This window comes from Lichenostomus cassidix, chromosome 14, assembly GCF_008360975.1.
Source record: "Lichenostomus cassidix isolate B80296 chromosome 14, HeHo_3.0, whole genome shotgun sequence".
Lineage (NCBI taxonomy): Eukaryota > Metazoa > Chordata > Aves > Passeriformes > Meliphagidae > Lichenostomus > Lichenostomus cassidix.
In genome coordinates, this window is record NC_139495.1 from 12,957,110 (window position 1) to 12,982,591 (window position 25,482).

General features: G+C 46.7%; 1 protein-coding gene across 2 annotated transcripts in view; it reads left to right on the forward strand.

The window, feature by feature from the left end:
* The first annotated feature begins 3,345 nt into the window (after window positions 1-3,345).
* GSG1L (GSG1 like) overlaps window positions 3,346-25,482 on the forward strand; it is a 53,567-nt gene continuing 31,430 nt past the window's right edge. The window contains exons 1-2 of one of the 2 annotated variants that reach the window (XM_085074929.1): window positions 3,346-4,123; window positions 20,077-20,124. In XM_085074929.1, coding sequence (XP_084931055.1) covers window positions 3,823-4,123; window positions 20,077-20,124 — 349 coding nt within the window. In that variant the 5' untranslated portion in view covers window positions 3,346-3,822. The remainder of the gene's footprint in view (window positions 4,124-20,076; window positions 20,125-25,482) is intronic. The other variant, XM_085074928.1, reaches the window with a different exon arrangement.

The window sequence follows — 25,482 nt, forward strand, 5'->3', positions numbered from 1 at the left end:
GACAGCATTTCCATCCCAGCCCTCTTCTCCAAATGTCAAAATAAAACCTGTTAAGCTACTGAGGTAAGGAGAAACTTCCTGTTTTGCTGGACAGAGCAGAGACAGGGGAGGTATACTGGGGGAACACCAATAATTCATATTTATCATGGTAAGAGAACAAGAGAAAGAGGCTCTATGCAGGGCTCTATGTCAAGGGAGGAAAATTCCAGCTAGCAAAGGAGATTTTGAGCCATTTGCCAGACAAATGGATTGAGAAAGTGAATTCTGTGGCTCTGTGGTGCCGAGGAAAAGCAAAGAGGAGCTGCCAGGAGAGGTCCAGTCCAAAGTGGCAGGAGGAGCCAGGAAGTGCAGTCCAGTGACAGCTGAAAAGGACAAAGCAAACACATGAGGAAGCCCAGGAGGACAGAACTGTAAGAAATGAGAATTTAAATAAAAGCTAGAGTTTTAAATGTTAGGAGGTTTAAAATGTTGATTTAAACCCAGCACATAATCCCATTGATTTGACACTGCTGGTTCCAAATAAACACCCAGACTGAGCTCACCATGTCCCCATCAGCACCAGAGGACCCAAAAGTAGAGCTTCCTCTCATTTCTGTGAATGGTGCTTCTGTTTGCCACTAGTGAAAAACAGAGCCTGATTGAGACATTCTCTTTGCAAAAGCTATCGTTATTTTAAATCCTCTGGGTCAAATTCTTTTTGTAGGCAAGGAAATACTAAGTAATAACAGTTTACACTGATCCTATAAGAAATACTAAAGGAAAAGGGATTATCTATAACCTGTGAAGATAGTTTTTCTCACAACATCAGAGAAAAGTTATTGCTGCAAAAAGGTTTTTAAAGATTCTTGCAGCCACAACCTGAAAACTACTTCTCTCTAGCATTCAAACCCTTCTACATTATCATTGAAGATAATACCACATAAATACTGCTTAATCCAGGCATCTGAACTGCCTTCTGCAACATATGTATGATCTTTCCATTTTTATACACAACAAATCTGATAAACAAAGATTATATAAAGAGAAGTCATTGGAGTATTACAGCATGACTATAGCACAGAGCAGTTTCCTTCTTTTCAAGTAATCCCAACTTACGCAGCCAGAGGAGTCTAACAATGAAAAAAACCCTGACTTCCTTTAGGAAAAAGAAAACTGTTCATATTAAATAATTCTCTGACTGATATTTTACTATGTGCTCAGTATTTTTAAATGCTGAAGATTCTAAAAGCTCTGTATCCCAAAAGAAACCAAACTTCTGCTTTATTTTGCCCTTTTTCTCCTTTATTTACTGCCACCATTTCTGTTCTCAACAGGTCTGTCAGCCTGAAAAACAATAATGAAGAAGATAAGGAGGAACAGAAATAGAAATAGAAATATCTTTTAGGATTAGGAGTCAAAACAAAATGTAATAAGTATTTAGGACAAAATTATCCCAGATAACAAAAGTCTTGGATGCCCACCCCTCATGAAGATGGGCACAGGGTAAAGCAGAGTGTGCAGGTGTTGGTGCTGCAGGCGAGAAAACACAATCCACAGGGCAATAGGTAGAGGAAATTGGTGAGAAAAGAGCTGTAAAGACCTGTATTCACACTTGGAGAAGTGTGATGATTCAGATGCTGGCAGCCACTTGAAAGACAGTCCTGAAGAACAGCACCAGCTTTCTTGTGAAGGCTTTCTGTCAAAGTTTCAAGTGCTTTGTTTATTCCTCTTAGCAAGTGGATAACCCTGAGAAACACAGGAACACATAAATGCATTACTGAGTAAATGTCCTGCAACATAAAAAGAATTGAAGTAATAATCCTGTGGTCCTCGGAATAGCTATCACCTCTATTTCTGGCATGCAATTAAAACCAAGGGAAGGATGCTGATTATTTGGCTGTGAGATGTAATGCTTAAAGAGCTGGAACGGAGGGAAGTGAAATGGAATTCCAACAGGACAAGGAGAGGCACAAGAGTGCAGAGCATGCAGAAACCTGGCACTGAGGAGGTGGCACTCATGGGGCACAGGCAGCAGCAGGCAAGGTGAAGGCTCTTGGGTAGGGAAGGGTCTGAGGTACAAAGTTATTGCACCAACCCCACAGAGCTGCCATCACAGTTGTTCTCACAGAGCCCTGGGAGTTTTCTCACAAAGGTTTTCTATGAACTATCCAGTTTACTTATAACAAAAAATGACCAAAGCCAAGTGAGTGGATAAACAGTGGAAAATCTCATCAACAGCTGGGCTCAGCCATGCAGGACAGGCAACAAGAGCCATAATGAGTCCCACTGTGAGAGGGCAGCAGGAAGGAAGGAACAGGTCCTGAAGCCTTAAGGAGAAACTTCACCTCATCCTTCCTGGCTTTCCTCAAGGAGCTGGAGAACCTTCCCCACATATCATATGCAGGCAGTCCAGCACAGGGTGAGCTCTGCCTGTGGGGTCCAGGAGCCCTGTCCTGCCTGTGCCTGTGAGCTTGCCTGGCCACATGGTCATTTCAAGGGCTTGCTGGAAACCACTGCTGGACTGCTCTGAGAGGCCACCAGCAGCCCCACAGCCCCTGCAGGGAGGCCAAACTAGGCTGCAAGAAAAAGCCACTCAGGCCAAAGCCCAACCAGCTCCTTCAGCACAGAAAATTGCATTCCTGTACCAAGGAACTGAACTGTTGCGTGACAAGTGTGGCCAACCTCAGTGCTGGACACAGGGGCTCATGGGTTGCACCTCCACCACCATCATCTGCTCCTCGTGGCACTCAGTGATCACCAGAGAGCTCTGAGCAATGCACAGAGGGGTCAGAAACTCTACGAGCCAGCTGACCACCATGAGAGGACAATGCGCTTCTCTTTGGAAATGGGATATTCAGTATTAAGTGCTCACAGCATTGCCATCTGGTGAGTAAAGCCCAGGGTTTGCTCTAATTAGTTGTGTCCATCTGCCCAAACCAGGACCTACAAAATTTCCTCCAGACCCACTTCAACCAGAACATCTGCGAGCGCCGTGCCTGGGAATGAAAGCCTGGGAAAGGGGCTGCACTTGGTGTGGGGAAAGATGGGGGTTTCACACATCACACTCTTTTAGATCTAAACTCCTCTGGGGCTGCCAGAGCGAGCCTCTGAAGAAAGAGATTTACACCATTATGGCAAAAGCAGAATCAGCCCCTGGATTTACTACTCTCTAGCTCAGAGCAGAAATGCTAAAGTACCACTCCATCCCTCCTCCTCCTCCTGGACGAATCTCTACCCTGCACTATATGAAAAATGCCTTTCCCAGCTCCACATACTACTAATAATAATTCTTTTCGGGACTGAGCCGTGACGCCTCCCCCAGCCCGGCGTGCTGCAGTGGGCTCCGAGCGGTGCCGGGGCCGGTGGCAGCGGGTGGCAGCGGGTGGCAGCTGTCCCTGCCTCCTCCTGCCCATCCTACGGGAGCAGGGGACAGCGAGCCTGGCAGCCTGCAGGTGTCTCCCAGCGGAGGAGGCTGCGGAGCCCCTCGGGAGGATGATGTGCGCTAGGCGAGCAGATGTTCACTCGCTCGTGGTGCTCCTCGGCAGGCAGAGCCGCTCCGCTCCGCTCAGCGCGCTGAAGCTCCGCGGCTGCGAGAGAGCGGCGCGCCGGCAGCTGCTGCTCTAACGTACAAAGGCTGGGCTTCAAGTGAACGGCAAGAATGGGAGTCTGGCTGCAGCGCTTCCTTCGCCGCTTCAGCAGCACAGTGGAAGAAGCTGAGAGTTTTGGTGCCTGGACAACTGGATTCTGAATCGTGAGAGGCTTTGAAACCACCCCCCCTCCCAAATAAAACAAACCCCTTTGACTTCTTCTCTCAGCAGGAGGGGGAGGGAGGGCGGATTTACCATGAAGACAAATCGAAGATGCAGAGCCCTGCTAGCAGTGAGTCTGAATCTGATGGCTCTCCTCTTCTCTACAACAGCTTTTATCACGACCCACTGGTGCGAGGGCACACAGAGGGTCCCCAAGCCGAGCTGTGGGAAAGAGAAGAAGACAAACTGCCTCAACTACGGCGGGAATGAGACTGCAAATGAGACGAACCAGAATGTGGTTCATTACAGCTGGGAGACGGGAGATGACCGCTTCCTTTTCAGGTATTTCCACACTGGGATCTGGTACTCCTGTGAGGAAAATATCAATGCTGCTGGTAAGTATAAAACAACTTCCTTGCAGCCTGTGTCGCTTTGTGTTTGCCTCGGCGCGATAAGCACACGGGCGAGCCGCTCCGTGCCGTGCCTCGGAGCAGATTCGCCCTGCCGGGAGAGGCAGGATCTTAACAGTTCTTTGTTGAAAAGCAACCTGTTCCCTGCGAGAGCAGGGATTTGCTTGTTTACCTGGCGGCCGCTGCAGGCTCTGAGCTCTGGAGGCAGCTGAGCCCCGGGCAGCAGCGTGTGCCACCCAGGCGGGCACTGCAGCCCCGGGCTGGGCAGCGCTGCCCTGCCAGCCGCCCCGAGCAGCGCTCCAAGGCACGGCCGGACTGGCTAAGGAGCTCCTGACATCCGATGGCAATTGTCCCTAGGACAAGGCTGGGAATGGCAGGGGCAGCGCAAAGGTCAGTTTTGATCAGCTGGAGCCCAGCCTGCCTGTTTGCTGCTGTCCCTGAAGTAAATGACCACTGCCAGCCCTTCCTGGAGTGGATGTTTATTGAAGTGGAGAAATGCAGCTAAAGGGCACAACTGGGCACAAGAAAGCTCATTTCTGTTCCCTGCTCAGCCATTTACTTGCTGGGAACCACTCAAAAAGCCATCCCTCCAGCTTATCAGTGCATTTATTTCCTCTGCTGTAGCCTGGCACTTCCCAAGAAATAAAACACTGGAGGGTGGATGGCAGGCAGCTGCCATGGGACCGATTTAAGTCTCAGCAGATGCAAACTGACAGCCCTTACTCCCAGAGCTGTCTGCTAGAGCTAACATCCACACTCTGCTTCTGAAAGAGCTCTTTTCTAGATGATGTGGCTGAAAAATAAAGTTTACAAATGTGACACGGGATGAGATGATGGATTGTGGATACTTGCTCCTCACTGGGCTGTTCCCATCCTATCCTGCCACAGCCCAAGGGGTAGACTGGGGAGTTGGTCCTTCACTGCTGGGAGAGAGGAGCAGTTAGCCATGGATGTGTTGTGTCTCTGGGAACACAACCCCTCTGGAGAAGTTTACAGGATCCTGGTAGGGCTGCTCTGTCTGGATGTACTGTTAAATGGGGCAAACTTGGGGAAGTGCTCACAGCCTCTTTCATCCCAAAGTGTTGTGTATTCTCCCTGGTGGTTTTGAGGAGAGTTCTTGAAGTGTTAGGTGGGCATTAAAACTCAATTTAATGTGAAAAAAGGAAAGTTCATGAACTCCAGCCTTGGGACTGCAGCAGCTCCATGCTAAATGAGAGCACCAAAGAAACCCTCTTGATGTTAGAAAGAAAAACACAGAAAAAATGATTATTTCTCTTACTGATTTGGAAATCAAGTTAGGCCACAGCAGCCTGAGTGAGCACTTTAAGACTCTCTGGCTTTTTGAGCATCTTAGCTGGCTTTAGCACAATCAAGGATGCCCATATTTCTGGTAGATATTGAAATCTTTCCAAGTCAAGATTTATGTGTGAGATAAGTTGTAACTGTGTGACTCTAGCCCACTCAGAAAAGTGAGTTATCTGTGGGAGAACAGAAACACAGTGATCTATTCTATACTGGTTAAACAAAGCTGTGCTGTAGTGGGTGATTTCAGGAGAGAGTTGGAAGCCAGCTTTAAAAAGTTATGGTGAAAGCAAGAGAGAAGGGGTTGTTTCTCCCTCCCCACACCTCCACAGCAGCTCTCTGTGTGTTTCTTCGTGTTTGAAACACTAACTTGGGGGGAAAGTACTCTTCAGTTGGCAGACTAGGAGTGACCAGGCTTTGGAAATAGCCCAGGCAGGTTCAGGGATGTACTGGCTCAGGCAGACAGCTGCCTCTCTTAGATTTACCATATCTGCTTCTGGTAAGGACAGGAACAATGTAATGGACACGGGGCTAAATTTGTTCCTAATAGTGCCAACATAAAATACCTGACAGCTCTTCACTCACACTGATGGGTTTGTAATACCAGACTGTCAGTGTGTTGTCATGGCCTTTTGCAGCCTGACTGATGATCATTTGATCTGAGCTGCAGGGCAGTGAGGCACCAGCCAGCCCCAAGCCTACAGCACGGGGATGGAGCTGACACACAGCCCCCTCTCCATATATCCGTGAGGAATCCATCCCAGAGGCTCATCCCAGCCTGCTCAGCTCACCTGCTGACCCCAGTCCTGCAGGTCTCACAAGCCACACAGTCATGTGTGTGTATTAAACAGCATTGTGTTAATATTATTATACTATTGTATATAATAATAATGCTAATGCATTATTAAATAGTGATGGATGAAGTTAGTCAAAATCCCAGCTTGAAAGCACTGTAAACTGCACACTGTCAATAACATCTTTCTCAAAGCTTTACCAGAAGCACACTGAAGTGGCTGCAGCAGCAGCCTTGCTCCAGGCAAAGTCCCTTCCACAGTCACTCACAGGCTCACACTTTGTCAGCAGAACATATGGCCAGAGCCCATGGTCAGCACCATTCCCACAGCTCCTGTCCCATCCCTGAACCCTCACTGATGTCTGGAGTTAAGCAGTGTGAGGGGAGACCTCATCACAGTCTACATCTTCCTCATGAGGGGAAGAGGAGAGGCAGGCTCTGATCCCTTCTCTGTGCCAGGGACAGGACCCGAGGGAATGGCCTGAAGCTGTGTCAGGGGAGGGTCAGGCTGGATATCAGGAATAGGTGTTCCCCCAGAGGGTGACTGGGCACTGCCCACGCTCCCCAGGAAATGATCCCAGCACCGTGGGGAGCAGCACAGAGCCTGCCAGAGCTCCAGGAGTGTCTGCACAACACCCTCAGGCACAGGGAGGGATTGTTGGGCTGTTCTGTGCAGCTCCAGGAGCTTTTATGGTCCCTGTGGGTCCCTTCCCACTCATGACACTGTGTGATCCTGTGCTGGATCCCACCAGGCACACAGGAATGCCAGGAGCTCTCTCTGTGATGGTGGTGCTGCCAAAACTCTCCAGAGCCTCCAAACTTCCACAGCTATGAGCCACATTCTTCCTGCAGCCAGCAAGCTTTTCATTTCTCTCTCCTCCAGCCACACTGTCGGAACTTTCTGCTCCCTGCACGGGTGCAGCTGCACCACAGCAGATCTCATAGTGCCAACAGGACCAGCTCCTGGCAGGCTGGTGCTGCAGGGAACAGGATTCCAGAGCTCCCAGTTGGCTGGAGGGACTGGAACTCAGTCACACCTTAAAATGCCATTTTGGCTGCAAGCAAGCCAATTGTTGAGTGTCTTCTCCTTGCCCCTGTTTATCTGCAGTGTGAATTTAGATTCCAGAGGCTGAGGTGCAAGCAGCATGCCATCCACTCTGCACAGAGCCCAGCGGAGCGTGCCTGCCTCTTGGTGCCAGTTTCTGCTTTCCACTGACAGCTCTAACAGAGATTGAATGCTGTGATTATTTCTGAAATAATTTGTGAATCTAGAGTTTATTTTTATCCAGCATGTCTAGGACAGCTCAAGAATTCGAAAAGCATTTAGTACCTGAGAAATGTAATTGTGAATCCCCTCAGGGAATAGAGGGACTGGAGCATTTCTGTTTCATTGGTGGGGGAGTCCTGTAATTGTTTAGCGCAATTTCTGACTCAAAAGTGTGCTGAATCCCAGTCTACCAGAAGGAGGACAAGGCTTTCCCCTTCAGAGTGGGTTCAGTGCTTTGGGTCCCACACAGGTGGAGATGCCTTCTGTAGGAGCAACACACCCAGCCTCAGAAAGGGATGAAGATAGAGCTCTGCAGACTGTGCTGCTCATGAGTCCTGTTCTACCCTCTGCTGCACCTGGGGCTCCTCCCAGCCTGGGAACTCATTGGCCATGGCCAGAAGTCTCAGAGCCAAGCTCACCAGCATGTAATTCCTTTTGAAATGTGACTTTGAGTGTGTCTCTTGTTGCACACCCACAGGCTAGGTCTGTGCTTGGGCACCCCAGGGCACCTGGCAAGGCACTAGGCAAGAGATGCCTTGAGAGCAGCAGTGGGGAACCAGCTGGTGGATTCCATGGCTCAAGGACAAATGTGCCATGAAAAAATTAACACCTGAAGTGGGCAGGGTGGCATATCATATCCTAAGAGAGGAGATGGAGAGCTGGGAAGCAATAACAAGTCAGCAGGTTTTGCTCAATGTGTGTTTGCTTTGATGTTAATAGAAAAAAACATGAACTCAGACCTTGCTTTAGTTGCCAGTGAACAGACAAGCTCAGTATCAACACCCACAATCAGAGGGGAAGAGCAGCTGCCCAGCTGCCTTTTAAGAGTACTGTCCCATTAAATAAACAAGGATGCTTCCCATGCTCCATGGAAATCAGACCAGGAATGGGCATGCATGGCTGGTTTTGTGGGTTTGGATTGAATTTTTTGGAGGGCAAGGGGTCTGTAGTTTTTTGTATGCTCCATGCCACCTATTCCTCAGCACTCCTTAAGGAGTCAATGGAAGAGTGGAATTCAGATGGGATGTAAGGATGTGCCAAAAGGGGTCAGAACTGTGGGCATTGAATGCACCTGAGGAGAAGCCAGAGAAGGAGAGGGGTTTATCCTGCAGAAATGAGGAAATCTGTGACACATAAAGACCAGAACTTGCCTTCCACAACTCCAGAGTGGTTCTGCATCACCTCTGTCCCCCACCCCCTGTGATAATCACACATCACAGTGATTCACCACAGGTGGCTGGCCAGAGAGGGGCTGGGGAGAAGTACCTTGTGAGCGTATAATTAAAAGCAGGAGGACTTGGGAATTCTTGCTGGATTATGAGAAATACAATATAATTGGCATGACTGAAACCTGGCAGGTTTATTCGCATGACTGGAATGTAAAAATTGCTAGTTATAAATTGTTAGGAAGGAAAGAGCGGTAAAAGGAATGGAGGAGGTAGAGCTCTATATTAAAGATAAAATTTCCAGTGCTAGAGGAACTGAACCCAGGGGGCCAGGATAATCTCCATCTGAGGATGCTGAAATAATTGGTACATGAAAATGCAGGTTTAGCAGCAAGAATCTGTACATCACTGTATTTAAAGAAAAGTGGAAAAAAATTGTACCGGCCACTTGACCCAGGAATTTTAGGACAATTTTCATGGAAAGCACTCAGTGCGTGGCAAAAGATGGGTTTTATCAAAGGTATGCGTTTATTAAAGGTAAATCTTTTAGCAAGATGAATCACTTCTCAGAAAAGGGTAATGGATTAGACCCAGTCTCTGTGGATTTACAAAAAAAGCATTTGACGGAATGTCCCACTGAAAATTCTTTCCTAGAAAAGCTGCAGAGAGTGCGGAGGGTGGCAAGAACATGGAGAGAGAGGCAGGCAGGGCAGTGCTGAACAGCCTGAGCCTGAGCTCCGGGCTGCCAGGAAGGCCCAGGGCACAGAGATGGGATGTTGGTGGGGATCAAGTGCCAATGACAGAGCTTCACATCAGTGACTGCTTCCATGATTTCAGAACAAAAAGGCATCACAGACAAAAATAAGTACTGCTTCCAGCAGAGCTCATTGCCACGGAGTATTGAGAAGGCCAAAACTGGGAATTGCATGGATCCAGAGAGGAAACCTCCATTCCTGTTACTGACAGGATGATTTTAGAGCAACCCCAGACTGGGAAGTCCCCACAGTGCTGCTGCAGTACTGGTGTAACAAGGGGAATACAGGAGCAGACACCCTCTGCCCACCCCTTCGTCCTTCCCTACATATCTGTCCCTGGAGAAAGAACAAAGACAGTGGAGCAGGACAACCTTTTGCATCAACCTGTGTTGCAGATTTACTTTCTTTTATTGATTATCATGGGGATAAATAGATTGTGAACTGACTAAAGAACAGTCTTACAAGGAGATTGTGGCAAGCAATACAAAAGGGAGAATTATCCCAATGGAGATCAGATATTTCCAGTTGTCCTTAAATTTGGTTTGGGGACTTCTTTTTTTTGCTGAGATTAGCTATCTAGGGGGAAAAAAAAAGAACTAGAGATACAATTTATGTCACCTAAAAAACCAAAGGCAAGATGAATCCTACAGCCAAGCTGTGGCCATCAGCAAGTGTAGGTGTCTGTGCCTAAACTGATCAACATCATCATTACAGGGCAGCGTGGGGAGCACTCCCCGGGGAGAGCACACTGCTCCTCCTGTGGGATGAACCAAACCCTGGGATTACGTGTTTGCCTCATTGGCCAAAAGGGAATCTGTCTAAGACGTTGCAATTCCTAACACAGAAGTCTTAATTTGAACAGAATAATCCTGCTTTGAACGCGCTTCTTACGTATGCTGGCACACAAAATCTAGGAATATTGGCATTACAGAGGAGAGATTTTTCTGCATAACTGAAAATGTGAGCTGGCCTGATCGAGTTGTAAGAGCAGCATTACGTTGTAAAGGAGGTTAAAAGCACCAGATGCTGAAGCCTAAAGCTCTGTGAGGTCACAGGTAGGGGGAATTTCAGGGGGAAGATAAGAACCAACTTGGGGGCCAGGATTTGTCCTTGGGGTGACTGTGAGCTGCCAAGTGCTGTGGCATAAAGGAAAGGTTGTTCCAGGGAAAAATCAGCCCTACAGGCAACACCAGTGTGTTTGGTAAATGCCATCATGCGTAGGTAGGGTAAGGAAAAGGAGAAGGTGAAATAGATGCAGATTGGGATTTCTGAGTTAGTTAAGGAAAAGAGAATCTCCTTCAAGCAAAGAAAGCTGGTCTTCTGTAGTAGAACAGATTGAAGGGCTAGAGGGGATGTGGTGATACCTCACATATATATGGAGAAAGAAAACAACATGACTTAAGTCATCATTGAGGAGAAAAACTGCCAATCCAAGGCTGGGTTCCTGGAGAGCGTGTCTGGACCTCACCTCCACAGAGGGCAGTGTGAGCAAAGGAAACCCATGGGCTCAAATGGAGGCTTCCAAAGCCTCAGAAAGAGCTGCAGGAGAGAAGAGGTATGTTTCTGGCATGAGGAAGCTTTGGAGAGAGTCCTGCATAGCTATTTGTTGCTCTCTTAAGGAGCTCTGGGAGGAGCCCTCTTGCCTCCCTGGCTCACACTGTGAGCTCTGCTCCATGACATCCCTGCTCCAGGGTGGCTGCTGGGCACAGTGGGAGCCAAGAAAAAAATAGCTGCTGACTTGGTGCCCATCACGTTTTCTGGAGGTTGGAATGCCTCCTCTAAAGCAGCAGGAGTTGGCTCCAGGTGGAGGCAGTGTGAGAAGGCTGCTCTGCCACTGCTGACATTATTACAGCTGCTCAGGATCTAATTGGTATGGCTGCTCATGCACTGAACATTAAACTGATGATCTAATTTGGGATCAGAAGGGAAATCTCCCTCAGGCTAGATAACAGGGAGAGTAACAAATTTTTGCCTTCCTTTACAGCATGGGAAGGATCCATTGCAGAAAAGAACTTGTGAACTCCTCCTAACAAATCCCTGGTATTTTGCTTTCAGGGTGAGATAGCCTTGGCCATAGGAATTTACAGATTTACTCATGTTCCTCACGAGGACTCTTGCTCCCTTCCTGTGGTACATGATAGCTGTGATTTCTCTGGTGGTGATTGCTTTACTGCAGACATTCAGGTTTTTATAGGATGTTGGGGATATTTTGTGTCTGTGGTGCTCTGGGAGTTTCGGATTTTAGGTCCTCCTGATCCTGCTAGGCAGACTAGCTGGGGGAACATCTATCACCCATAAAACGTGGGCATAAAGTCCCTGCAAGCTGAGCCTCATCACAGAGCAAAGGAAGGGACCAGGCAGCTAACTACTCATTAAATGTGTTACTCTTCTGTAGTAACGAGTGGATGTGTCTGTTCTCAGCCATTTAACCCAGTAGCCTTAAAGGAAACATCTGAGGAGTCCTGGTAGCTCCTTGTAAATGGGATAAACTTCAAAGTGCTGCAAGATTAACACATAGGTCCCAGATTTCAAAGAGAACTGAGATGCTTTACCCCAGTGTCAGCGCAAAATATGAGCAGATGCATTCAGGGCTAAGGAAATACACAAGGGATGGGAGATCAATCATCGTGGTGTCTCCATGGCTTTTAAATTACACCAGGCTCAATCCTGACGTTAAAAGTTTGCTTATGTGGAACTGGGAGAGCTGGCTGACTGACAGATCTCAGAACTGGGAGGTACAGGTTGTTGTGGTTTAAGCCCAGCTGATAATTAAGGACTGCTCAAGCCCTCGCTCACTCCTGCCCCAGTGGGGTGGGGAGGAGAGGCACGAAAGGGTAAACCAGTGGGTTGAGACAAGAACAGTTTAATGATTAACATAAAATACAACAACAACAACAAAGAAGAAGAAGAATAGAGAAAAGGGGAGAGAGAGGACTAAACCCCCCCCAGGAAGTGTTGCACAATGCAGCTGCTCACTGCTGCCCAGCCCACCCCAAAGCAGTGATTGGCAGCCCCCAGCAAGCTGCCTCCAATTTACATCCTGACACAAAATTCCATGGTCTGGAGTATCCCACTGGTCAGCTTGAGTCAGCTGTCTTGGCCATGCTCCCTCCTGGCTTTTTGTGCACCTCCTCAGTGCATGAGACACAGGAATATCCTTTATTTGGGTAAACCCTGCTTAGCAACAACCAAACCATCAGTGTGTTATCAACATTGTTCTCATTCTCACCCCAAACACAACCCTGCACCAGCTACTGGGAAGAAAATTGACTCTATTCCAGCTGAAACCAGGATGCCAGGGAATAGGGCTGCTTCTAGCAGGACCCTCTTAGTCACAAATTGGTGCAATATCATTTAGTGTTCTTGTTGCTAAACCAAAAGGCAATACAAATCTTTGCTGATCTGGCTTAGAAAGCAATGACACACAGAAGACAGTGAGTAATAAGAAGCAGATGTCATTATTATGGAATGACATGGCGTGTAGAATAGTCACAGGCAAACAAAAGTCACTTCCATTTGTTCCACCTTCCATTTGGCTACACGTGGTGGGGAAAAGGACTCAAACCATGCTTACAATGGGGAAAATCAACTGAGAAGCAGAACCATTCCACCATGCTTAGACTCACTGGATTTGGAGAGACTAAAAAAATCACATCACACAGCCTGATTTCACTGTGCCTCACCCGGTCAGACAAAAAACACTAATGAGAATTTGTTCCAAAGTTATTAGGAGCAAGCTTGGAAATAAGGTTCACAAGAGGAAACGCAAGCACAACTTTTTTTCACTTGATTTCAAAAACTGAATATTTGTTTCCAGGGTGGTGCAGTTCACTCCCTTCAAAAGTCATGGAGAAAAGGTTAAAGTTACCTCAGTTTCCATACCCCAAGACAGGGGTGCCTTGTCTGGAAAAACAGGACACCTCAACCCAAAGAGCAGCCAGGGCAGGCACAGGAGGACAGGAGAAGGCAACACTTCATACAGTGAGGATATACAGCAGCTCCATCCTCTGTGAAGAGCAGGGCTGTAAGCCTTTCCCAGTTTTCTGGGTGTCCACAGATCCTGGATTGCCAATATCTAGTTTATTTTGGCATATTTACACTGGCTCAGGGTCAGCACAGTGTGCAGATGGTCACCTCTGGGATGAGCAGGTGAAACCCTCCCCTTCCCCTTCCCCAGCTTCAAATGCTTCAAGCAAGTCAGAGCTCCTTGATTTAATGCAGTCAGCTCTAATTTGACACCAAAATCATTGAAAACCTCTCTCAGCACTGCTGTTTCCCCGATTTTCACAATCACTTGGAAACCCGAACTATTTTCCAGCTCTCCAAATGACGGATGTGTGTACACATCCTTCAGGTCTCACCAAGATAATCAGCTGAATCTTGTGACTTGGCTGGCTTTCAATTAGACATGATTTGAGAGCAGCCCGTGGAGATGTTTGCTTTTAGATCCTGAGTAAGATTTTGCACATCAGGGAGAGTTGCAGCCTGGAAGAAGCAGTTGCCATGGCATAGTCCCAGGCAGTGCTGCCAGCATTCCCAGCTCTGCCCACTCTCCCTGCCCTGCTCTGCCTTCCACTGCTCCATCCAAGCAAGAGGGAACCCCGCTGTGGGGATGGGACCTCTGATAAAATTAGCAACATCCCTTTGGGAATATGCAAAGGGAGCACGAGTGCCTGCCTGAAAAAGTGGGAAGCTTTCAATTTTTCCACTTCAAAACGTAGGAAGTTTGAAGGGATTGGGTTTGCTGAAAGAGAATGGTGTTACAGCATTCGGGTTTAAAAACAATCCCAAGGGCGAGACAGACTGTGAGTTATCACTGAGAAACTGGGCAAATTCTCAAGATATTTAGAAGTGGCAGAAATGTTGATGGGCAGCAGCAATGAGTGGCAGCTGTCAGAGGGAGAGAAAATAATTATCTGCATAGTCTAAGACATATTTCAGTGCAATTCTGTGCGAACTTGTTTATTTTCCAGAAGAAACTATCACTACAGCAAAATCAACATGGTCAGCTGGAAAATGTTGATTTTACAGATTAACGCTCAATTTTTCATTGGGAAAAAAAAGTCAATTAAGTGCTCTGAGATCAGTTTAATCAAAGTTTGAATATTTCAGTTGTTAATTAACCTGATACAACTCAGTCTGAGGGAGCCCATTAACCTGTATTTTCCCTCATGTAGTAAATTTTCTTCACTGAAGTTGTGCTGGAGTCCTTAGCCTCGTCTAGGCTGGGATCCCTTGAGGGTAATATCTTTTTTTAGACAAATACAATGATTTTACTCTCAGTAGATGATGTGGGATCTCATCAGCATCACATGACTCCAGATATAATTGGAGAGATAAAGATTTGTTAGGGCCTAGTGGGAAAAAAAGGGGACCTTGTCTGTCGTAGGCTGGGAGCCAGGGTGTTACTAAAAGGGAATGTTGTTTAAAAGAAATGTAATCATTTAAATTTCCATCATAACTGCACTTTTGAACTCATAAAATTTTATGCAGAGTAAGTGGATACAGACAGCTTTTTCTTTCTTCTTTTATTTTGTGAGATGAAAAGCAGAGTTATAACAGAGTTCAACCAGAACTACCGGATTTCTTTTAAGTCAATTTATTTAGCTAGAATATTTTCAAACCGTGTCATTGCAACACATACAAAATAAGATTTTTCAGGGCTGTTTTTATTTTGCAGCTCTCATTATGAATCAGACATTTACCCCTGGCTCAGAGAGGAAAGAACTCAGGAATGCAGGACCAATAAGTAGAATCCAGAACATCAACTTCTGCTCCTTGCTATGACAACAGCCATGTCAGAAACAGAATATTGCCTTGAAGCTGAAGCTTTTTTGAGTGGTTTTTTCTGCCCTCTTCCCGATTTCCAGTTTAAACCACCAGGTTCCTGGCCTGTGTGAGGTGCTGAGGACAGGAGCAAGCAAACCCCACCTTTTGGGTGGGAGAAGGAGCAGAACACCCTTGGGTATCACACAGGATGAACTGTGTGCTGGAGCTCAGACCCAATTTATGTGCACCAACTTAGGTGTCGTTCAGCTGCCTTATGTAGCTTTCTAGTTCCATAGGTCCAGAAAGGAATTCCATGCTGGAAACCACAGACAGATGTGTGTGCTGTGCCCACAAGGTGTTGAGGGCAGGGCAGAGCAGGGAAGGCAGCCCAGGGCCCTGGAGCCAGCAAACCGTCGGAACTGATGGTTCTTTGGGACCTGTTTGTCTCAATTTTCTGGCAGGATTGAACTTGGGGACTTGGGCTTTCAATTTCCTGCTCAGGCTAGGGAGGTAAGGCTGTGTCTGGGCTCTGCCTGAGGAAGGCACAAGGATTTGCCTCCAGTAGAGCCCCTGAGTCCAAAGAGCGTGTGGTACTGACCCAGGTGATGGAGCAGCCCCACTCCTCCATTTTCTGGGCAAAGGGAGGTGTTTGGGACTCACCCAGCCACCTGGGGTGACAGGACCATGGTGACCCCTCTAGCCCATACAGCTCTGCCAGCAGTGCCTGCAGTGCCCTCTCCCCTCCCTTCCTCAGCTCATCCTCACCCCACAGCAGGCCTGCCCTGCACAGCCTTCTGCTTCTCCAAGAAATGTTTGGTATTGCAGACAGCAGGCAATTTTTGTGACAACTATGTACCACAGGCTTGGGAAGGTTGGGAGCTCCGGACTTCCCAGCAGGTTGGGAGCAATAGGAGGAGGAGGAGATGCTGAGCATGATCCTGGGAAGCTGAGCCAAGGACTTTAAGGCCCAGGGAATTGCCTTTCCCTCCCCTGTTTGCTGCTGGGCCCGTCCCATTCAGGCTGGGCATGTATTCAAACACACAGACGAGTGCAAGCCTGGCAGGGATGTCTCTGACCCCACAGACCCTCAGAGAGAGCTGTGCCTTCACCAGCACCCACAGACACATCACCCCCAGCACCAAACTTGCTCCTCTTCCTCCTCTGCCTGTCCAGGTCTGCAAATGCTGCTGGAACATCCCCACCCCTTCCTGCTGCAGATGCACAGGCACATCACACTGCTGGTCCTTCAGACACTTCCATGGGCTCTACATCCATTATCCATACAACCTCAAGACTCTTCCCCACCCACCAGCTCAGTCTCTCCAGATGTGTCTCCTCCCACTCTCTGGCTGCTCCAGTTTGAAGTTCCCCAGCAAGTTACAAATACTCATAGACATGCACATATATAGACTTAGATAGATTAATTAATTAGGATTAATTAGCCACAGATAAATTGTGGACTGTTGCTAGTTCCCAGTCCTGCAGGCCCCTGTGCCTCACATCCCCTTCTTGGGCAGCCCAGCAGAGACACAGCTGAGCCATGCAGAGCCAGCCTGGCTAGGAGGGTGTGCAGTGCAAGGAGTTGCAGAGATGATGTTTCTGCCTCAGCCTTGGGAAGCCCCAGAAGAAGCTGGTACCAAGTGCTTTGCTCATGGCTGTTTGGTGTTGGTCAGTCCTCTCTCCTCAGCTTCCAGCAGCTCCCTGGCACTGCTGAGCTCCAGAGAGCTTCAAGTGCTCTCTTCATGGCCACTCCTGTGTGGAAGTGCAGAGAATCCCAACCAGCTCCCACCTCGTGTTTCTGTGTGAGTGAAGTGCAGGAGAGGTCAATCCTTGGCTTTCTTCTCTGTCAGGATCACAGCCACAAGCAGGTGAAGGCAGGACTCTGAGGGGATGAATCCTGGAGTCGCTTCTGGTTGCTCCTCTGAACAGCCTTTTCTGTATTCTCCAAAGACTCTCCAGGAGCCTGGTTAGGAGGAGAAGATGCATCTGGAAAAGGACAGCACAGCAGGATAAACTCTGCCAAGTCTAAAATTAAACTTAAGAGGGCTTAAGAGATCAGTTATACAAGATACCCAAAAATAACTTAGAATAAATCCTAAGAGGAACAGTGAAAACACTGCTGACATCTTCAGTTCTCAGCGAGATGCATGTCTGCATGTGCAAGTGTGGCTGGGGTTTATAAATACCTCCAGTGGTCACCATTGAAAGCAGAGGAGGGATTTCCAGTGCTCCAGCAGCAGGAACAACAAAGGGAAGTGTCAGGAACTGCTTGTGCAGTTCCTACTGTGACCTTCAGCAGTGAGCCAGGCACAATCCAGCATCACCATTGACAGTGAGGTGACACCCAGGCTCTTCTCCATCTCCAGTCATTCTTCGTGTTCTGGATCCAAAAGGACTTTCTCTGGACACTCCAGCATTTTCTGTCCATATTATTTAAGGTCTCCACCTCACCACAGGGAGAGATGGTGTTCTGGGCAAGCTGCTTTGAGGGAGAGGAGGATGCACATTGCTCCCAGTAGCCACCCTCTGCACCCTGTCCTGCAGCCCAGGCACCTGCAGCCAGACACACTGGTGACTCAGAGAAACTCTGTCCCTTGCCAGCCTCTGACAGGCATCCCCAGCTCTCAGAGCAGCCTGCACAGGTTTCATAGCAGTGAATGTCATTCCCCTTTGGCTGCCTTGGGATAACAGGCTGGAGAGTCAAATATTTGTTAAAGGCTTCCAGTAATATGGCTTTGGATTCAGTGTAACACAGGTGAGGGATGGTCAGTGATAGCCAGTTAGCTTGAAGTCAGGTTCAAATAAAACTGTGATAAAAGTAATACCTTGCATCTGGGAAAAAACCAAACAAAACACCACAAAAAACAGACCCAAACCACAGATCCATATGGCTAGAATGAAAAATCCTGCTTAATCTGCTTATATCAAGTCCAAACCTAGAGGTCACTCCCCCTATATTCACTTGATTTTATGTCAATACAATTCCTGAAAAAACCTCATTCCCTAAAACTCCAAGGCTCTGGATAAGAATGTTTCGTACTTGCACCTTAGTATCTTTTATAGTCCATTTATTTATCTGGATTTCTTGGTCAGGAGCCTAAAGTAAAGAACTTGGGGGAGCTGGGCTTGTTCATGTCCCTGCAAATTGAGAAAGATGACTACAAAGGGGCCAGAGCAGCCAGAGAAGTTTGGGTTGGGTATAAGGAAACACTTCTTCAGAAGTGGACCAGAGTGGGGAGAAACTCCATCTTTGAGTCACTAAAGGATGAGCATCACCATCCTTGAAGCATTTCAGGATTTGGGTGGGAAAAGTCATGGCCCTGCTCTGAACAGGAAATGTGCAGGGCTGGTAATTTCTGTGATCCATCAGTTATCTTTCCATCTGCCCCAAAATTTAATGACTCACTCACCTGATATTCCTTCTGCTCAGATCCAGCCTGCCCTGCCCCCCCCTTTGGAAACAGGGATGGAGCTTTGATCAGCCAAGTGTCACTTCCTTTTCTTGGCTCTCCTCTGGATTCACAGAGTAGAAATCCTTCCCCTGGACATATCAAAATGTTCATTGCAATGTCAAGTGACCCTTTTCTTTTTTAGCTACTTATACATAGACTATGGACTATGTACACATCACCTCCCAGTGTATTTCGCATAGATTTAAAACTGCAAAAAGTAAATAAAAAGTAGTAATAATAGCATTATAATAATAGATTCTTATGTCAGCACAGCTATCATTTGAATTATTACATTTATCTCAATCCTGCCAACAAAGACACCAGAGAGATGAACACTTTCTATTGGTTTTTACATATACTTAATTACAAGTAAGAAAAAATTACACATTGACTTCAGCATCACTGTGGCATTTCACTGTTTATTCTTTTTTAATGGCTCACCTTTCCTAAATTAGTCTTCTGAACTTTGCAATTAAAAATGAGCAAAGCTAATAAAAAAACCCAACCTAGTCCTACAGATGCCTTTGCATCAATTGAAGTCTTAAAGGGCAAAATGGATTCTCTTCCATGACCTCTGGCAGACACACCAGGGCACCCTGGAGCACATCGTGTCCAGGAAAACACACACATGGTGGATGGAAACACGAAGGGCAGAGGAATTATTTTATGGCCATAGATTAAATGAAGGAGTAAAAAGAGAGATCAAAGCATCCACCCTAAGATACATTCCCTGTTTAGAAGCTTCTCAAGAATTCCTGCAAAACCAGAGGTGGATCTCTAACAGAGAGAGTTTAATTCACAGTGGAGCACAGGGATTGGCACAGACTGTGAGGCTCAGAGCAAGACATTCACCTGCTTTTTAAACATTTTTTAAAATGTTTATATGATTGCTTAGCTCCTTTGTGCTTCAGGGTTTGCCTGTCCTCGTCACACATGTCACAGCTATGTATGGAGATTTCTGTGCCCAGGGCAGTGCTCCCCAGCACTGGGAGGGTCAGTCACTGCTGGGACACAGGGAATTAGCTGATGATGAGAAGAAGGAGGCACAAGTGTTAGTGACAGAGTCCTGTGTCCCCCAGTGCCACTCTTCTGAGGTGTTTCTCCCTGTGTCACTCCATCTGGAGCCCAGCACTGTTCCTGGCCTTGGGAAAGCAGCACTGACCCAGCAGGGACTCAGCCATAAAGAATGGTTTCTTCCCCTCCCTGTAACCCACTCTCCTGATGAAGGGACTGTGATCCCAAGGGCAGTCCAGCCCTCGAGCACAGCAGGTTTGGGCAGGATGGAGGCACAGGGAAATGTCTGTGCCAGGGTGAGACAGCTCCATGGTCCTGCAGAGCCTGGGGAGGAGTGAGGGCAGCAACCCCAGCCAGAGAGAGCAGGCACAGCAACACCAACCAACTGCTGTCTCCTAAAATAATCCTTTTCTTTTAAAGGTGAAAAATGCCGAAGTTTTATTGACCTTGCCCCGGCTTCTGAAAAAGGTAAGACATGCAGCCAAGGCTTTATTCCATTTTACAATTGCATCAGTGTTGTGTGTTGTCGTGCCTGAGTGCCAGGGGAAGCATGACTTCCTCAGCACACAGAGACCTGCATGTCATCCCCACCACACACAGCAGCTGGAACAAAAACCAGCGTTTCTGACAGCTGTTTGCTCACTCTGTGCAGGTCTGTCATGTATTTGATCCTAACTCAGATGGGGTTTTTTCTTTCAAGAATAATGAAGATTTCTATTGCAAGACAGACATTTCCCTTCTTCCTCTGGTGAGGGAGGAAATGCTGCATGGTCTCCTCGGGCCATGAAGACATTTATGGTCAGGAAAATGCAGTCACAGTACCAAATGTCTCTTTGTGAGAGGGAATCATCCCGATGTTTCTTTGGGTGGTTTACCCTTGTGAAAAGTTATTCATTCAAGTGCACAGAAGCAGGCTGCAAGCATTTTCCTCACCCAGGTATTGGAGTCTAATTAATTAATTAATTAATGAGATTTGTTTCATTCTCAGAAGAAATTTACCCCACATTGCAAAATCTATAAGGAAAAAAAAACATGTAGAGTTCAATTAAAGTGAACTGAGCCCATCGTGGCCCCAGCTGCCCACAGCTGACAAGGTGCCCCATATATTTTGTTGGATCACTTGAGATGATCCCCAGATTTTTGGGCACAGGGTGCTTTCCTCAGGCCTGGCAGAGCGGCAGCAAGTGGTGCAAGGAACAATTGTCCTTAATTTGCCTGAACTGCTGATCCGCTGGAAAACGGGAAGAAAGGCAATTACTGCTAATAAAGCAGGGGGGTATTGCAGGGAGAGAAACAGAGCCTCTGTGAAATTCATTGTAAGCAAAGCCAAATAAATTATGCACATAAGGGAAGAACAAGGCTGGGATTAGCGTGGCTAATGGGCCCCAAGTTGAATCTCACACACACCAGTGGGACCTTGGGGCACAAAGGCTCTTATGAAACCAGCAGCTCAACACTCTGCAGCCACCAGAAAACAAACTCTGTGCTAGAAATCATCACAAAGGGCTCGGGAGCAGGGCAGAGAGAGTCCTGTGCATGAGCACTGCTCACGTCTGAAAGCTGCACTTTCCTGTAATACAGTGGGGAATTTTGTCCTTTCCAGTGCAGCTCCCAGAATGGCAGCAAGGAGAGCAAAGTTCTGCAGATTCTGGACCAGGATGAGAGCAGAGTGCAGCCTGAAGGGAAGACACAGGAGAGGAGAGATAATGGACAGGGATAAGGTGCAAGAGGAGCTGGAGAGGCAGCCTGGGCAGTGGGAACTCCTTGCCTTTCCCTGCCCAAGGGCTTTGGGACCTCCAGCAGACTGACCAGAGCAAGCACAAGGTGCCTGCTGGAAAGGCACTGGGGTGGTTTTCTGCTTCATCCCCTTTCTGTGCAACCTCATCATGGTGCAGAATGCTTGGTGGCATCACCCACACACTTTCCAAAACAGCATTTAGTGCTTTACTTTTAGGATTTCTTTTGGTTGTGTGAAATGCTGTCAGCATTTTTTTTTTTCCAGGAGAATTTTAGAGTTGCTGCATGATGTCAGTGCGTATTTCTAGACTATTCTATTTTTCTTTTTTGAGGAAGGAAGGCTCTTTCTGTGTAGTGTTATAAAGAAAATTCTATTTCAGAAGTCTTTCCATGGAGTTGTAAGGCATATTGACAGAAAGAGAGGGGAATGCTTTGTCAGAGATGGAAAGTGCTGACCATTAGACTCATAAACAAAACCAGGATAAATTCCACAACTGTAGATCAAGTTGGACACTGCAACACAGTTAATCTGCAAATTTCACCATCAGTCTTGCACTCTCCAGAGATACTTTCACCACATGTGAAGAGGAAATTGATGCTCAATTTACTTTCACTGAAGAAATCTTTGATTTCTTGACTTAGTATCCTCTTTTCCAGTTAGAAAGAACTTCTGATTCCTTTAATTGTTTCATTGTCTCACTCAGCATTGACTTTATTGGTGAGAGGCTTATCAGCTGCCCAGCCTCACCCAGTCCTAGGACAGACCCTTGATTCTTTTTCCAGGTAAATGAGAAAGGATGAAATACAGTGAACTGCAAATTTGAGTTCAGTTCAAACACTGTGGTTTTCACAGGCAATTGTGTAACTGGGAAATTTAGGACTATACTTACCTTCACAATGAGACTGAAATTTATTCAGTTTCTGTACATATTCTTAGCATCACTTACTGCCAAAAAGTGGTTGTTTATCTGAAATGCCTCTGTAATTTTGTTTATCTGAAATGCCTCTGCAATACAAGCTCCATTACTGCAGATGAGCAGTTTTCCAAAGTTTTCCTTTTAGCTGGTTTTCCCTGATCCAAAGAGGATCCCTGTCTGACCACTTCTAAGCTAAACACAGGCTCTTGTAGCCTGTGTCTGCTTCTGAGAAAATCATCTTTAAGATATTCTAAGAACCAACTGAGTGTAGTTGGACAGCCCATCTCTGCTTGGCTCCATCACCAATTAACAGCAAGGTGGTATTCAACTCATCCACAGTATTTAAAATCTTCTGAATATAGAAAAAAAAGCTATCATAAAAACTCACAGTAAATAAAACTGTCTATGCTGAGGTCTAGTCACATCCCTACCACAAACCTTGAATTCATAAATGCATCCATAAATGAAAACTCTTACAGTAAAAATCTAATAGTTTATGGTTGAGCTCCCTATCTTTATGCATTAGTGCTGATCTCCAGGGGAGCTGGAAACTGTATCTCTGATCAGTTATTATACCCTTTTCATATATCTCACCAATGACATCTACTAAAAGGAGGCAGCAAAATTTGGGGCAAACAGACCCACAGTATGGTATAAATAAGCATTTCCAACCCACACTAGGAGAGCTTTTTCCTGCATTTAAGGCAGCTGCCAGCAATCTGTCAGAACCTCATAAGCCTAACATTGAATTTATTAGCTGTTGCTGGTTCTTAGTGCCAAATCTGCTTAACAAAATCAGCTTCATGATGGGAGATATTAACTAGGAAAAAAAAAAAACATTTTTTATGACAGTTTACATTTGCTATTGATAAAAATGATAGAGCAATAGCTGGTTACAGTGGCCTGGACTTTTAATGAGCTCTCACAGAGCAGCTGTTGGGCCCACGAAGTGTGCTCTAATTATCATTACAGACGTGAGCAGTAAGACAGCAAATATTTCCAAAAGGAGTTGGAAGGGAACTGTCAGAGTAGGCTGGACCTGATATTTCAGTTCTCAGCTGCTTCTGGGATCTTCTCCACACAACTTAACCAAAGTCTTGCTCCTGCTGAGCATTTTGCTGCCTGAGGAAGCAAAGGGTGACCTATTCAGTGAGGGACATTGATGTCCTGTTGTGGTGGCACACCAGAACACTGAGGCTGGGACCTTCCCAGCTCCACTCTCCTCCTCCCAGGGCACCTTCCAGCTCCTCATCCCCATGGCTTCACATCTGTGCCCAGCAGAACTCCCAAGAGGCCATGGAGGATACAGCCAAAAGGAAGAAACCAAGGCCAAAAATGACATCTGGAAACCATGGCACCACAGTGGAAAGCAAAAGGCTCCATCAAATGATCTGACAAATGGCTTCAGTGCCTCGAGAACACCACAGCTGGACACACCCACAGGTGTTCCTCCACTGCCTGGGGCTGGGTGGGGATCCCAACTCCTGCATCCTTCTCCAAATGCATCCCAGCCACAGGGAGAGCTGCAGGGTGAGTCCTGAGCAGCTCCTTGTGCAAGGAAAATCAGCTGGAAGCAGCCCTGGTGCTGGCGAAGAGCGACCCTTTGCAGGAAATGTGGTGCCCAGGGCAGTTTTTGGGATGGTGCCCATGGAGGCTGTGGCTCAGACACTTCCCAAGCTCCTGGAGTGCCCACAGCATGGAAATGAGGGGCTGTGGCTGAGGAGCCTGAGGGGAAGGTGCTTCAGGAATAGACTCAAAGGCCACACAAACACAGGACAGGAGTCAGGAAAAACTCCCCACAGCCTGCTCTAGGTTACCCCAATGCTCCATAGGACCTCACTTGGTGGAATAAATCCCATGAGGAATGGCAAAGCAGCCACACATCAGCAACTGTTTGTATTGCACTGCTTCCTACCTATTGAGAAACTCACATGCACCAAATAAACAAAACTTTCCAGAGCTTGAGGCAAGGCAAAACCCTGCAGAAGGAAAATGCTCATGGCTAGTGAACATGGAACAGTCCAAAATCTTACAGGGAGGCTTTTTAAATCAGAGACTGTCCTGGCAGGGGTAGGAGGTGCCTTCTGCTTGTCCTCTGCACAGTGATGCTGCATCCTGGAGAGATGAAGCAATAAAAATTCTGTATTGCCTAAAAAGTGGCTGGCAGAGCTAAAGCAGCACATGGCAAACAGCAAGTAAACAAATCAAATCTCACCTAAACACAGCACAGAAAGAAGGGAAAGCTAAGCCAATTCTGTACAAGCTCCTAAACCAGCACTCCAACAGCAATTAATGAGAAGAGAAAAACTAGATGCCTGATTTTAATGGATTCTGACATAATAGGTGTTGCAGAAATTTGATGGGGGAAAGATAATTAGAGGGACAATAACGTCTTGGTGCTGATTACACTGAAAGACAAAGCAGATGTCATGTACTAAAGCTGAATCAGAATAACAAGGTAATGTCATTAATGAGCAACACAATCTCTGTGGATAGATTCCATGTTCAGATAAAAAATGCAGAATTGTGTTAGTGATCACCCCCTGGGACAGCTTCAGAGAAAGCAGGGTTAAACTTGATAGCAGAGAATGTGGAAGGACAGAAAACAAAATGCAGGAGCTGACTAGAAAACCCTGTGCACAAACAAAAAACCACTGTGTGTGATGCAGAGACAAAATTTGAATATGAGCATGGAGAAATTGGTGGGTAACTTGTTGCTCTTGACCTTCTCCTGACCTGGATTCAAAATATTAGCAAGAGATCCCTTGTATGGGTGACTAACAGAGTCAGCATCCTTCAGAAGCAATAAAAGTGTTTTTAGAAGTTGTGAAGGAGGGAACCCAAGAAAAGCAAGAGCTAATTAAAATACATTCAAATTTTCAGCTAAAAGGGCAGCTGAAGCTTGAAAACCTTGAAACCACTGGATATACTGCAGGCCTGTGAAGTGCTCAGTGCTCAAACCCTGCTCAGTCACTGAGTGACTGAGAGCAAATGGCAGATAATGATCAGTGTTGATAAATGCCAAGTGAGGAACATGAGGAGTCATCCTACCTTTACATATATAGTGATGGGTTCTGAATTAGCTTTTTCCCCTCAGGATAGAGTTCTTGGAGCGATGACAGACACTTCTATGAAAACATTAATTCACTGCTCTGCAGAGATTAAGATGAAA